General features: G+C 48.3%; 1 protein-coding gene across 2 annotated transcripts in view; it reads left to right on the plus strand.

Moving 5' to 3' along the window:
- Nucleotides 1-14,291, plus strand: part of ERICH1 (glutamate rich 1) — a 59,653-nt gene that overhangs the window by 13,451 nt on the left and 31,911 nt on the right. For both annotated transcript variants that reach the window (XM_024760012.1, XM_024760011.1), the window contains exons 2-3: nucleotides 682-828; nucleotides 8,704-8,838. In XM_024760012.1, coding sequence (XP_024615780.1) covers nucleotides 682-828; nucleotides 8,704-8,838 — 282 coding nt within the window. The remainder of the gene's footprint in view (nucleotides 1-681; nucleotides 829-8,703; nucleotides 8,839-14,291) is intronic.

Genomic DNA, 14,291 nt, shown 5'->3' on the forward strand with positions numbered 1-14,291 from the left:
TGGCAGCTCTTCCCCTCCAGCTAGATCAGAATGTGAACTAAAATAAACCAAATGAAGACTCGGCACACCCTTGTGAGAACCTAGCTGGCTGTGCTGGTCCCCGGCGGGTGCCCTGCAGGGAGGAGCCGGGGCTGCCTGGGGCCTGCCCAGCGTATCTGCTGTGAACTGACGTCGACCCAGCCTGTCTGGGGCTGCGCTGGGGCCCAGGACCTCAAACCCTGATCCTCAAAACACCTCGCAGTCTGTGCTTTATACATACATTCAACCAGAGACAAGGTGAGGGAAGAACAGAACTGTGAGCCCAAGTGCGGCCCCCAGGTGTGAGCACAGCTGTGAGCGGCTCCTACCTGTGCTCACACCTGTGGGGGCATCCAGTGCTGGGGGGACAGTCCCCCTTTCAGGGGACAGTGATGAGGGGTCCTCTGATGGGGATGGTGCTGGGGGTCCCCCGAGGGGGACAGTGCTTGGGGGTCCCCTGATGGGGATGGTGCTGGGGGTCCTCTGAGGGGGATGGTGCTGGAGGGTCTTGGGGGGACAACCCCAGTGGTGTCCTATAGGGGGGCAGTCCTGAGGTAGTGATGTCGTGATATGTCTTCGTTTTCTATAAAATCCATTTGCAATTTAAATAAAACTGCCATCAGTAATTCTTTTTCTTTCTTTTGCAAATTGATGCCCCTGTAGTGTTTGTTGGAAAAGTGCTGAAGAAACTGTATCCTGAGGTTCCACGTGGCCAAGAGAAGAGGGCCCCGGTGAGTCCAGCCTGCAGAAACCCACCTGAGAAAGCGGCTCCTGAGAGAGTGAAGGGCAGGGGCATCCCCCCCGTGACAGGTGAGGGCGGGTCCCTGGACATTCCCCAGGAAGCACGCGCCTGGCCTCAGGCCACTGGGGTGTCACCTCAGGGGACGGGCAGGTGTCGCTCTGCTCACGCTCTGGGAGGACAGTTACTTCACTTGGGGAGGGAAGAAGCCAGCATCGGTGCCCCCAGCTGGGGACGAGGTCAAGTCCGCCATTGGTGTTGAGTTCATCTACATGCTGTTCCCGGTTGCAGAGACTGGACCCTGCTGCCTGGTCTCTCATCTGCCCTGTTACCCTGCCCCAGTCCCTGTCCACCCAGGACACGCTCCTGACGTCTCTCCTGTTTTAGTCTCCTGTCCATTGCTCTTCACAGATGTCTGTCCAAGATCCTCACACAGTGAGGTGGTCGGCCGTGGAGGCTCCTCTCACTCTGGTTCCCCATCAATGCAGCGGTGTTGCCTGACGAGGGGCCACTAAGTGGGACACACGGAAAGAGGCCAGGCGAGGTGGGGGCAGCCCTGGCTGCAGCCTCTAGTGCCCAGGTGGACGTGAGAGGGCAGAGTTCCCAGCACCCTTTCTCGGGTCAGTTCCGTTTCTCTTTGGCAGTGGCCCCTCACGGGGCTCTGTCCTGAAGTGATTCTGTTCCTGAGTGCTGGTCTGTCCTGCTGGCCTGGCCCGGTAACCTTATGTCCACAAATCCTGACCCTCCCTGGACCAGATCTCAGCGGCAGGCCCGACAAGCCCAGGGCATGCCTGCTGCCCACAGGCTGGATCTCCAGAAATAATCGTGCCCACGCCTGTTTCACCCATGAGATGGCCAATGCCTGCGGACGAGGGGAAAGCGTTCCCCCCCAGAATGGGGGGCTGCACAAGCTTGTCCTTCAGGATGAACCTGGGGCTGCCGAGTTCCCTTTCTGTGTCCTCATGTGCCTCGGTGTGGTTGGGGTGCTCTGACCCCCGTGTAGCATCCCCCCAGGACCACCACTCTCTGGCGCACCTGCTGCTGTTCTGACAGAGAGCCTGCCAGGTGTAGGGTGGACTCCCACCCCTGGAGTCACACTAAGGAATAGTGGCTACTATTTAATGCTGTTTTACCTTTCAAAGACCATACTGTCGTGGGCTGAATTGTATCCTCCATAATTCATACACTGGAGCCCTGACCTCAAGATGTTGACTGTGTTTGGAGATGGGGCCTTTAAAGAGGTGATTAAGTGAAACGAGGCCATTAGGGTGGGTCCTAGTCCAATGTGACTGGTGAGATCAGGAAGAGATCAGGACCCGGACACACACAGCAGGATGACTGCATGAGGACACGGGGAGAAGACAGCCATCCACACGCCAAGGAGACAGGCCTCGGAAACCAGCCCTGTGACACCTCCATCTCGGACATCCAGCCTCCAGAACCAGGAGAGAAGGAACACCTCTGCTCAAGCCCCCACCTGTGATGCTGCCCAGAAAACTAACGTGACACCCGTTCCACCTGCGAAGGACGCACGTGGTTTTGAATAAGCACAGCACAGCTTAGCAAGGCGGGAACCGTAGGGAAGACGTGCTGCCTACGTGAGGAGCAGGCGTCCCTGGGCGTTCCTGGTTTTCTGTCCAAGTTTGACTGAACCAATGTTCTTAGTCTTTTTAAAAATTTTGTTTTTAGGGTTTATTTGCATTTTCTTCCCTCTTCTAACTTGACGGTTTTAACAGTGATTATTCACTAATAGTAATAATCTGGGTGGTGTCTTTCCACGGAAGCTCCAGGTTCAGTCATGTCATTTCAGCAGGCGGCTGTGAGGTGCTGTTGTTGTTCAGTATGAAGATGTTGAACTAAAAATCAAGATGCTGATGTAAAGTTGGTTCAGAATGTACGATTACGTGAAATGACCCGTATGGAAGGTTGAGAAGCTTGTTCCATGGAGCAGATGCCTGGTGTGAGTGGATGAGGGGGCCCTGAGCATGGGGAGCCTCCATCACGTCCGCCAGGAGCTGGGGGTGGGCCTGAGCTGTGATGGCAGTGGGGCACCCATGGTGCTGACTGGTGATCACACCGTGGTGGCTGGTGCCGGCGGCTTTGTGGCACAGTCGGAGGATAGGACAGGATGGACGCCAGTGCCCGGATGGAGTTGGCCCAGCCAGCATGGTGATGGGGCCAGAGGAGAGGTCCCACGAGGACCGCAGGTCAGGTTTCAGCCCATGTTCTCGGTGGACCTCTCCACCCATGTGATTTCTCAGACTGCAGGCTCTGCGTGTGGTGCTCGCTGTCTAAGGCAGTGCAGTGTGCCTTGCACAGTGTAGACTGGCCACCTGCCGTGGCCTAAACTAAGGGGGAGTGTTTAATGAGGATGTGGTGTGACCAGGGCAGTCTCACTGGGTCCTAGAGGGGCGTCCAGTTGCTGCATTTCTGTACACCCCACGCTTTCTCCCCTTCCAGAGCACCCTCTGGCCGCCAAGCATCCTGGAAGGGGGAGGGGTCTGGTGGGCAGGACCCCCACACCCTTTCTCATGGCTTCAGGCAACAAATAGAGGAGGCATTTCTGATAATTTTAGTATTTCACAGATGCAAATGAGCCTAACTTATATGCTCTTTTCTGAAAACTCCATACAACATGCAGCAACTTTTTTTTTTTTTTTTGCGGTACACGGGCCTCTCACTGTTGTGGCCTCTCCCGTTGTGGAGCACAGGCTCTGGACGCTCAGGCTCAGCAGCCATGGCTCACAGGCCTAGCCGCTCCGCGGCATGTGGGATCTTCCCGGACCAGGGCACAAACCCGTGTCCCCTGCATCGGCAGGCGGACTCTCAACCACTGCGCCACCAGAGAAGCCCTGTTTTTTAAAGATAAAATTCATTTAATCTAAAGTTTACCATAACCATTTCAAAATGTACAGTTCAGTGATTCTTAGTATACTCACAATGTTATGTAACCATCACCAATAATTCCAGAACATTCTTTTCACCCCAAAAGAAACCCATATCCATTACAGTCATCCCCATTCATGCCTCCCTGCTTTCTGTCTCTACAGATTTGTGTATTCTGGACATTTTGCCTGAGTGGAATTGCATAATAGGTGACCTTTTGTGTCTGCTTCTGTCACTTAGCATGTTTTCCAGGTTCATCTGAATTGTAATGAGTATCAGTGCTTCATTTCTTTTTGTTGCTGAATAATATTCCATTCCGTGGATATATCACATTTTGTTTATCTGTTCATCGATAGATAGATATTTGGGTTATTTCTACTTTTAGGCTTTTATCAATAACGCCACTTTGAACATCCCTGCACAAGTGTTTGTGTGGACATGTGTTTTCAGTTCTCTTGGATATAAACCTAGAAGTGGAATTGCTGGGTCATGTGGTACTCCTATGTTTAACATTTTGAGGAACAGCCAAACTGTTTTCCACAGCAGCTGCACCATTCTTCATCACACCAGCCATGCGGGGGGAGGGGGGGTCCAGTTTCTCCACACCCTTGCTAACACTTGCTATTTTCTGTTTTCTTACCCTACTAGGATAACCATCCTAGTAGATGTGAGATTGCACCTCACTGTGGTTCTGATTCCCATTTCCCTGATGACTGGTGATGTTGAGTGTCTTCTCATGTGTGTGTTGGACATTTGTGTATCTTTTTTAGAGAAATGTGTATATAAGTCCTTGGCCCATATTGTAATTGGATTGCTTGTCTTTTTGCTGCTGAGTTGTAAGAGGTGGTCATAATCTGGACACAAGAGCTTTATCAGATACATGATTTGCAAATATTTTCTCCCATTCCATGGGTTAGCCTTTCACTTCCTTGATGGTGTCTTGAAGTATAAAACATTTTAATTTTGATTAAGTCCATGATATCTATTTCTTCTTCTGTTGCCTGTGTTTTTGGTGTCATATTTAAAAAACTGTTGCCAAATCCAAGGCCACAAATTTTACATCTAAGGTTTCTTCTGAGTTTTATAGTTTTAGCTCTTACATTTAAGTAATTTATCCATTTTGAGTTAATGTTTGAATATGGTGTGAGGTAGGGTTCCAGATTCATTCCTTTGTCTGGATATCCAGTCATTCCAGCACCGCTTGTTGCAGAGACTGTCCTTTCTCCACTTGGCACCCTTGTCAAAAATCAATTGGCCAGGGCTTCCCTGGTGGCGCAGTGGTTGGGAGTCCGCCTACCGATGCAGGAGACACGGGTTCGTGCCCCGGTCCGGGAAGATCCCACATGCCGCAGAGCGGCTGGGCCCGTGAGCCATGGCCGCTGAGCCTGCGCGTCCAGAGCCTGTGCTCCGCAACGGGAGAGGCCACAACAGTGAGAGGCCCGCGTACCGAAAAAAAAACAAAAACAAAAACAAAAAATATCAATTGGCCATAGATGTTTGGGTTTATTTCTGGGCTCTCAATTCTGTTCCATTGGTCTCTATGTCTGTCATTATGCCAGTACCACACTGTTTTAATTACTGTAGCTTTGTAATAAGTTTTGAAATCAGAGTTAAGAGTCTTCTAACTTCATTGTTTTTCAAGATTGTTTTAGCTATTCGGGGTCCCTCACAATTCCATATGAATTTTAGGATCAGCTTGTCCATTTCTGGAAGAAAAAAAAAAGGGAAGTTGGAATTTTGTTACAAATTGCACTGAATTTGCAGAACACTCTGGGGATTAGTGCCATCTTAACAATATTAAGTTGTTCAATCCATGAATTTCGTCTAGCTTTCCATTTAAGTCATTTTTAATTTCTTTTAACAATGCTTTGTAGTTTTCATTATAAATTTTATACTTAAAAAAATTTATTCCAAAGTATTTTATTCTTTTTGATACTATTGTAAATGGAATTTTTCTTTTTGGATTATTAATTGCTAGTATATGGGAATACTAATAAATGCTTTGACCTTGCATTAGGCAGTGGTTTCTTAAATATGGAAATATAGATTTTTGTATGTTGGTCTTGTATCCTACAACTTTGCCAAACTTAATAGCTCTAACAGGTTTTTTTTGTGTATGTGGATTTTTCAGGGTTTTCTATATACAAGATCTTATCTGTGAGAAGAGATGTTTTACTTCTTCCTGTTCAATCTGGATGCCTTTTACTTCCTTTCTTTCTTGACTAATTGCCTTGTCTAGTACTTTCGGTATAATGTTGAAATGAAGTGGCAAGAATGTGAATTGTAATCATTCCTAATCTTAGAGGGAAGCAGCCAGGCTTTCTCAATGGAGTATAATGTCAGCCGTGTGTTTTTCATGCTTTCTCTATTGAGTGTAGTGCCAGCTGTGGGTTTTTCATGCATGCTCTTTGTCATTTGAAGTTCCCTCTAGCCCTAGTTTCTTGAGTGTTTTTTAATCCTGAAAGAGCAACATATTTTTTGAAGCAATATGTCTTGGGAATTTTGAAGAAAAAACAATTCATTTGCAGCTAGAAAAAGAGAAATCTTCGCTAAAGACAAAACAATGAAATCACAATCAAATAGACAAATACAAGTTGTGTGCAGGTCATATGAAACATTCTGTAAAGGTCATCTGAGAATTTGCTTGAAGGCTTGATGCTTGTGGAGGACACAGTTTGGCGATAAGCAGAGCTGCAGGTGTGTCCAAGTCTTTTCAGTGTTGGAAGAAGCAGCCAAATGAGGAAAGGGGCCTTTGTCAGTCAGTCCTTGGATGAGGTTGAGAAAATGTTCTTTGTACAGTTAGGACACAGCATGGTGATTCTGATAACTATTTGTTCACTTTACGGAAGTGCATCTGTTTGTTTGTTAGTTTCAAAAGGGCATTGGTGATTCCATTTGTTCTTAAAGATGAGGGCATGATCTGTAAACGGCCACAACAATCGGTGTGTATGCATTTTGATGAATTTCCGTCACCCAAGAGCCCACATTGGACCCTTATTCTTTGTTATTGCTTTATATCTGTATATATTTTAAAGAGCCAGGTAATCCCAGAAGAATTATAAAAAACAGCCTTGTGCCCCGAGCTCCGTGACACAAACACACCTATCGTGAAGGCTGCGGCCGTCCCAAGGGTGGCTTGGTGGCGGTGCCCTGGTGGAGGGCGCGCGTGTCTGCTTGTGGGCAGGGGGCCATGTGGACAGGCACAATGCAGGGGGAGTCAGTGGTTAGGCATGAAATCAAGCTCAAGTGGGTGTCCTGCAAATCAGACCCAGAGCCAGAAAGGGTGAGAATTATGAACCTCGGATCTCAGCCAGCTGATCAACGAGAGGAGAGCTGATTAAGTCGCCTCTTCTGAAGCCTCGCGGCCAGCCCGGTGTTCCTAGGGAGACGGTGGCCTCTGTCAGCAGTGAAGGGGGTCCTGACATGCCTCGTCCAGATCCCCAAGCCTCACCCTGCGGGCCCGATGTGTGGGCGAGGGGATGCTGTGGCCCTGCTGAGCCCCGAGCCCTAAGCAGTGAAACACAACATCTGACTGCCGTGCAGCGATGAGCCATCTTCTACCAGAAGAGACAAGGGAAACCCGGGCCGGGAAGCTGCGCTCTGCGCCTGGCCACCCTGACACAGGCAGCAGATCGCCTTCCTCAGCCCGCAGGCTTGGCCTCAGATGAGTGTGTGCTCGGCATGGGAGCAGTGGGAAGAGCTCTGCCCTCAGGTGCATCCTTGCCCTTCATAACAGGAGTCAGATCCTGCCTCGGGTCCACGGCGCCGCCTGTATTCATCCTGATACTTAAGTGAGCAGTAGTGTTTCCAAGTTCTGTTAGCTGATTAAAAGCTCCCAAAAGTATTCTGTGAAAAATGATCAAATGTTGATGTCACCCGACAGGGGATGGTCTGCCTGGAAGCACGTCCCTGCTCTGCCCTTGATCCTGGCAGTAACGACACAGTCGTTAATCAACCGGATGGATCAGATTAACATAAGAACTACATTCTTGCCCCTTAGTTTCACAAAAGTGAAGTATATTGATGGCAGAAGAATTTGAAAATGTTCCAGAGCTTTTACAATTTAAATGTCTCTCAACCACACGTTCTATGTGCATTAGTGATTTTGCTCAGTCCTTGTCGTTGTTTTTAAAGTAAAATATTCATTTTTCTGAGAAAGACTAATTGGGATATCCACTTGTGTTGGATAAAGGTTACTTTGCCATATCTTGAATGAGAACATGAAGTTTAGAGCGTCGATCCTGCCCAGTGTTGAGAGCATGGCAGCAGCACCGGAAGCTGCCTCTCCGGATGGTGCAGCTCAGCAGATCCACTTCCAGGAATTTGTTTGGAGGAACCCTGTGGTCAGTGGTGCAAAGTTATGTACAGTCAGGATGGTCATAGCAGCTGCTTGTAATAGTGAAAATTTAGAATCAACCTCCATATGCAGAATTTAGGACAGTGGTTAAATTATAGTTAAATTTGCCAATAACATGGAATATCACGTAGCCTTTAAGAGTATGTAAGAGTAAATGTATCTTAATATTTTATCATATTCACTTTTGAATGATATTATACATATACTATATACATGTATAATGATGCGTGATCCCATTAAGGCGTGTGTGTGTCTGTGTGTGGCGTGATCCCATTAAGACGTGTGTGTGTCTGTGTGTGGGTGTGAACAGACAGACACACCGCATACATATTGTTAGCATATAGAGAGAAAAAGGTCCAGAAGGTTATGCACCAAAATGTTGAGATTCGTGTTGTGGTCATGAGGGGTGTGTTACGTGGAGTCTTTTTATTTTCTGCTTCTTATTCATGAATTAGTTATGTTTTTATACCATATTATAAAACCCCAGAAGTTTACATAATAAGTAACAATGTGAATTTAAATAATCATAGCTCACCCCTTGTCTCCCTGTCTGGGTGTAGAGCTTAGTGGCTCTGCTGGCAAAATGCTTGGCTGACTGACATCAGTATTTACGGCTCTGGCTACCCATCTTCAGTGAACGTGGCTGGAGAAGCTGCTCGGCAAGTAGACGTCTGATGACATCTGTCCCTGCTTCTTCCTACAGGTGGTGACACTCGTGTCCAGCCTGCGCGACGGCTCTACACCGTGGGCCTGCCTCCTGAGGGGTGGGTCCCCCCTCCGCCGGAGGCCCCCAGCTGCTCGAGTCCTGAGAGCTCCTCCAGCGGCGAAGACATAGGAGGTAAGACCGCTGACAGCCTTCGGGGTCTTCCAGGGTCGTGACTGCATCTGAACTTTAACGGGGCTGAGCGTCTCACTGCTGTGTGGTCTGCAGTCGTCAGAGATGCCTGTAAGATCCACAGCAGGAAAAGCTCAGGCTGGGAGGAGACTTAAGGCTGGAATGTGATCACAGCCCCATTTGTTACAAGTTAGGGGAAGTCTGGCGTTAATACATCCAAATGTGAAAGTGCTTCTCTTGTTAAGTAGGACTTTTTTTCTTGATTTTCCAATTTTTTCAAAATTTCTGAGATTGCATATCAACTTTGTAATGATGAAATAACTTATGTTGCATCTCTTGTGGAAAATTGAATGATGATATTTGCTTTTGCTGTTGGATGTTTTGTGAGTGAAGGAAGATCAAGGGTCAGGTGCTCTGGGGGTGCAGAGGCTGCACGTTACATTCTTACTGTAAAAAGTCAAATGGTAGTTTTTTCCCCTTTTAATTCATCATTTCGGAACTTCCTTAAGAGGAATTTGGAGTTTTCCCCAGTTGATTTTTGACAAGTAAAAACTAAGAAACTCTGTACCGTAAACCTTAACTTGAATATCAAGAAAATAGGATCTCCTGGTAGATTGATCTTTCTGACTTCCTAATTAAAGCGTCAGAAACCATAAAACCAAAACTGGGATAGCTAAGCAGTAATATAGTCATCTATTCAAGCCCTGTTGAATATCTTTGGAATATAATTATTGGATAAATAGATTATTTCATTCAGAAATTAAGCTATGTTCTTATAAAGATAAATTACTTTGGTGACATACTCCGTTGTGTACTTAGTATATTCAATGAAAAAATGCGGACTCATTCCGGGGCTGTTGCCCACAGTGAGCTCTGCTACCCATGCCTCCCGGGCGGGTCTTTGGGCAGCATCCCAGCCGAGAACCTTCTGGGTGCCCTTGACTGAATGCATTGCCGAGCTAGAGGGACGTCCTTCCAGGAGATGGGAAAGCGTCTCAGCAGCTGGACACACGTCCCTGTGGTAGTCACTCTTCCTGGCCCTCAAGTCCCAGTGCCACCGCCTTCAGGAAGGCATGGGGGTGGCCTGGTGCCGCTCTGCTCTAGCAGGTGAGCAATGGTCAGGGCGAAGCAGAGAGATGGGGAGTCGGTGCCTAGGACACATCCCTCTAATTACCATGGTAACCTGCACATCCCCGGCGACTTTCATTGTACCTTTGGCTCCAGCAGGTCCCAGGTTACATTTCTGCAGTTGCTTCTTGGCAGACCATCCTGTTCATGTCCCTCTTTCTGTCCTTTGGTTCCCGGGAGCACACAGGTTCCAAGGACCTTCTCCCAGAGGCTGTGGTCAAGGAAGGTGTGGTGGGCCACCATCTCCCTCAAAGGAGAGACTGGACTGGGAAGGAAGGTTGGGATCTCCTTGCAGGACATTAGCTGCATCCCTGAGGTCACAGGGTGACATGTCCACCTTGCTCTGCCGTTCTGACTCCATCTTCTGCCCTGACCCCACACCTGAACCCCACTGCTGCCCCAGCCCCATGTGTGTCTGTCCCACAGCAGGCGGGCCTGGGCTCCTCGATGACCTCCCAGTGGCCACATGGCTCTCCCCCGCTGGGGACAGGTCTCAGCTTTAAGAAGTGGTCCTTTCTCTCAAGAGGCCCTGTGAGCTCAGTTCCATGTCAACATCACTGAAAACGTTGACCCAGGTTTTCAGAGCTTTGAATAACTCCTTCATGCACTTCTGGCTGGGAAGTTGATATCTTTCTATCTTGAACACTTGTAACTCATCTCCAATGTTTCAGTTCACTTTTCTTACTGTTTCTCTAATATTTTTCCCCTTTGTGAACCCATTTGACAAGGTGGGCCGCTTCAGGGGTCTGAAGTGAGAAAGTGGAAGGAAGTGTTGATGATACTGTTTAAAATGAGAGATCTGGTCTTCTCTGGTGACGCAGTGGTTAAGAATCCACCTGCCAATGCAGGGGACACGGGTTCGAGCCCTGGCCTGGGAAGATCCCACATGCCGCGGGGCACCTAAGCCGGGGCACCACAACTACTGAGCCTGCGCGCGTAGAGCCTGTGCTCCACAACAAGAGAAGCCACTGCAATGAGAAGCCGCGCACCACAACTAGAGAAAGCCCGTGCACAGCAGCAAAGACCCGAGGCAGAAATCAATCTTAATCAATCAATCTGCCAAAAAGTTTTTTAAAAACTTAAAAAGTAAAATGAGAGACCCTTCAGAGAGGCGTAAGAGGCCACCGTGCTCAGCCGGGAGGCATGTGTTGGGGGTCGTTAGGGCTCGATAGGGGGCTGGGACAGGAAGAGGGACGCCTGAGCCGGGACTGGCGGGGCGTGAGGTGTGCAGACCCACAAGGCTGAGAGTGGGAGGGCTCCGCAGTCTTATTGGTGGCACTGAAAGCAAAGACAGCGTAAGGACTGGAGTCTGAAAAGAAGGAAAAGTCCAGAGGTGACTGTGTCCACTGTTGATGGCCATTTGAATGCCCAGCACCAATAAGCCAGTTCAGTAGTGACTCCTCAAGAAGTTGGGAAAAGAAGAGGCTTCCCGGTCGGCCGCCCCGTCTGCGGCCGCCGAGTCCTGCGTCCCCTCCCTCGGCCCGTGCGGGGCGGCAGGTCTGGTGGCACCCAAGGCTGACCCCTCCTCACCTCAGGGCCTGGTCCGGTCGCCCCGCCCGGTACTGCTCTCAGTGGGTGTCGTGCCTGGGCAGGGAGACTGGGGCTGATGGTGCATGGCACCCTTCCAGGTGGTCTCGGTTCTCACCCGCTGCAGGTGACGGTGACAAGAGCTGGGTCCCGGCTGAAGGAGGGTGCCAGCTGCCCACCTCCCCTCTGCCCCGGCTCCCCTGACATGGACTGAGAGCAGGAGTGACTTTTTTTTTTTTGGATAAATTTGAATTCATAATTTTTTTTTAATTTATTTTTGGCCGCGTTGGGTCTTCGTTGCTGCACACAGGCTTTCTCTAGCTGCGGTGAGCGGGAGCTGCTCTTCCTTGCGGTGCGCGAGCTCTATGCGCGCAGGCTCGGTAGTTGTGGCACACGGGCTTAGTTGCTCCGCGGCATGTGAGATCTCCCCAGACCAGGGCTCGAACCCGTGTCCCCTGCATTGGCAGGCGGATTCTTAACCACTGCGCCACCAGGGAAGCCCAGGAGTAACATTTTTAAAGGCTGTGAAAATCCTTTGTGAACTCTGCAGCTGTGAAAATCTAAACTGTTGTTCCAAGCATTGTCTCACGTGCTCCAGTTACAAAGAAATTCGCATTTCATATGAGGCATCTCTTCTGATTTTGATGTTGGCAGCTTCCACCTGGGTCTGCAGGGGCTCCTTCCCAGGCACACCGGGGTCTTCACACCTGCCGCCTGCCCATGGCGCTGCTCGGTCTGTCCGGGACCCTGTGCAGGGCTGACAGTCCTGTGGACGCTCCTCTGTGTGAGCTCCTGGTGACAGCACCGTGTGGGGACTGGTGCCGTCGACTCACAGGTTGACAAACTTGTCTTCTTCATACTTACACTGGACTGAGAACCCACGTTGAGAACTGGGTGCAATTCTGCATTTCCCTGTTAAGACTGGTTTTCTTTTGATGTGAAACTGTTTTATTCCAATAACTGATGTGTCTTAACTGTAACTGAAATTACTCTTTCCATTTCTCTTGTGAATGTCTGGTCTTCTCCAGCAAGTCCCCCCTTTAACCTCTGTGGACCTTCAGTGCTTTCCTGTCCCTTCCAGTAGGAATGGTCAGTACTTAGCCAGCCTCCTGGTCTACCGATTTTGTATCGAAATTTGTCCTTCACATTTGCATCTCTATGGCTCATTTACCATTTTCACGGGCCTCCTTCTGCCCCTTCACCTTTAATAGCTGAACCAAGAATTCAGCCTTTCAACAGAGAGCAGTAAGCCACCCACGTCCCTTTAGAAACAGAATTGTGACTATGGTCTCAGCATTTCAGCGTTGGCTCTGGCAGTGAGCCTTCAGCAGCGCTGCCCCATGTCTTGCATGCGCGTTGTTGAGAACGTAGGTGATCTTGGCGCGTGACAGGTCAGGTGCACTTACTGGTTTGAAACCTGCTTTTCACAGCCACCACTTTCTACACCATCATCTTCTCCTCTTTTCCTTAATTAAGTATTCTTGCTAGCTGTCCTTCTCTGCCTCCCCTTTCCAGCTTTCAGTGTCTCATCTCTTATCAACAGGCGCTTGTCCTTGGAGCCGGACCCCGTGCAGCCAAAGGTGCGTCCCTCCTCTGCGGGCACTTGCATGCTGCCGTCATAGCAGCTTTGCAGAGGTCCTTTTTTCATAATGAAAAGGCAGGAGTTCCTGCCTGCCACTGCCAGCAGGTGAAGTTCTGGAACCTCTACACAGAAACTTTACATTTACACGTTTTACACAGAAATAAGAACCTCAGTTTGTTTTATAAACTAAAAAACAGGCCAGCCTCTAGGAAAGAGGGCCTTTTCTTCTCTGTTACTCCAACCTTTTTTTTTTTTTCAGAGAAGAATATTTTGTTTTTCTTGACCACAGAAACACTTATTATAGAAAAGTCAAGCATTACAGGAAACGCACAGGAAGTAAAACATCACCTAAGGCCACCAGGCTGAGACCCTCAGTAAACATCTTTTGAAACCTCTCCCCTGTACATGTTGTATATGCATGCACAGATTTTATAAAAGTTGTACCATATTATATATACTGCCTTATAAACCACTTTCCACACTTAATGTATTATGGAGGTTTTTTCACATTTCAGTGCATATAGATATATCATTTTTTAAAAGTAGCTGAAATCTATTTTATGAAAGCAACTTGTTTATAACTAGGCTCCCCTCCCCGGCACTGAAAGACGTCTAGAACTTTGCCTGGTGCTCGATAAGCACTTCGCACGTGAACGTCATTGTACATACACGGTACATACACGCAGTAGTCTGATTACTTCCTGAATATAAACTCTTCGAAGTGGAAATATTACGTGTAAGAGTACATGTGTTTCTAAATTTGAAGACATAATAACAAACTGTCTTTCAGAAAGCTGTTCCAATTTTCATTCCTGAAGGCAGTCTAAGGAAGTTCCCTTTCTTCCATTGCCTGGACATTTTCAATCTTTTAAATTTTAGCTAATTGTTTGGACAACATATATCTTACATTTTCATGTGAGAAAACTGTGTGTTAGGGAAATTCTTTCTAAGCCTAAGAGCCTAAATGACAGGTTTGACTGTGAAGAAATTTAAACTTTCTTTATGGCAAAGGGCACCATAAATAAGGTTCAGAAGCAAAGGACAGAATAGGAGATGATCTTTGCACATTCCACAATAGATGAAAGTTAGCTTCCTTACCATATAACAAGATATTACAAATCAATAAGAAAAGATCACCCCAGTAGAATGAGCAGAACAGATGGCGACACCCAGAGGGACAAATAATACTCACAAGCACCCTTGTATGGCTCCTGTTTGG

This window comes from Neophocaena asiaeorientalis, unplaced genomic scaffold (assembly GCF_003031525.2).
Source record: "Neophocaena asiaeorientalis asiaeorientalis breed wild unplaced genomic scaffold, Neophocaena_asiaeorientalis_V1.1 scaffold521, whole genome shotgun sequence".
Lineage (NCBI taxonomy): Eukaryota > Metazoa > Chordata > Mammalia > Artiodactyla > Phocoenidae > Neophocaena > Neophocaena asiaeorientalis.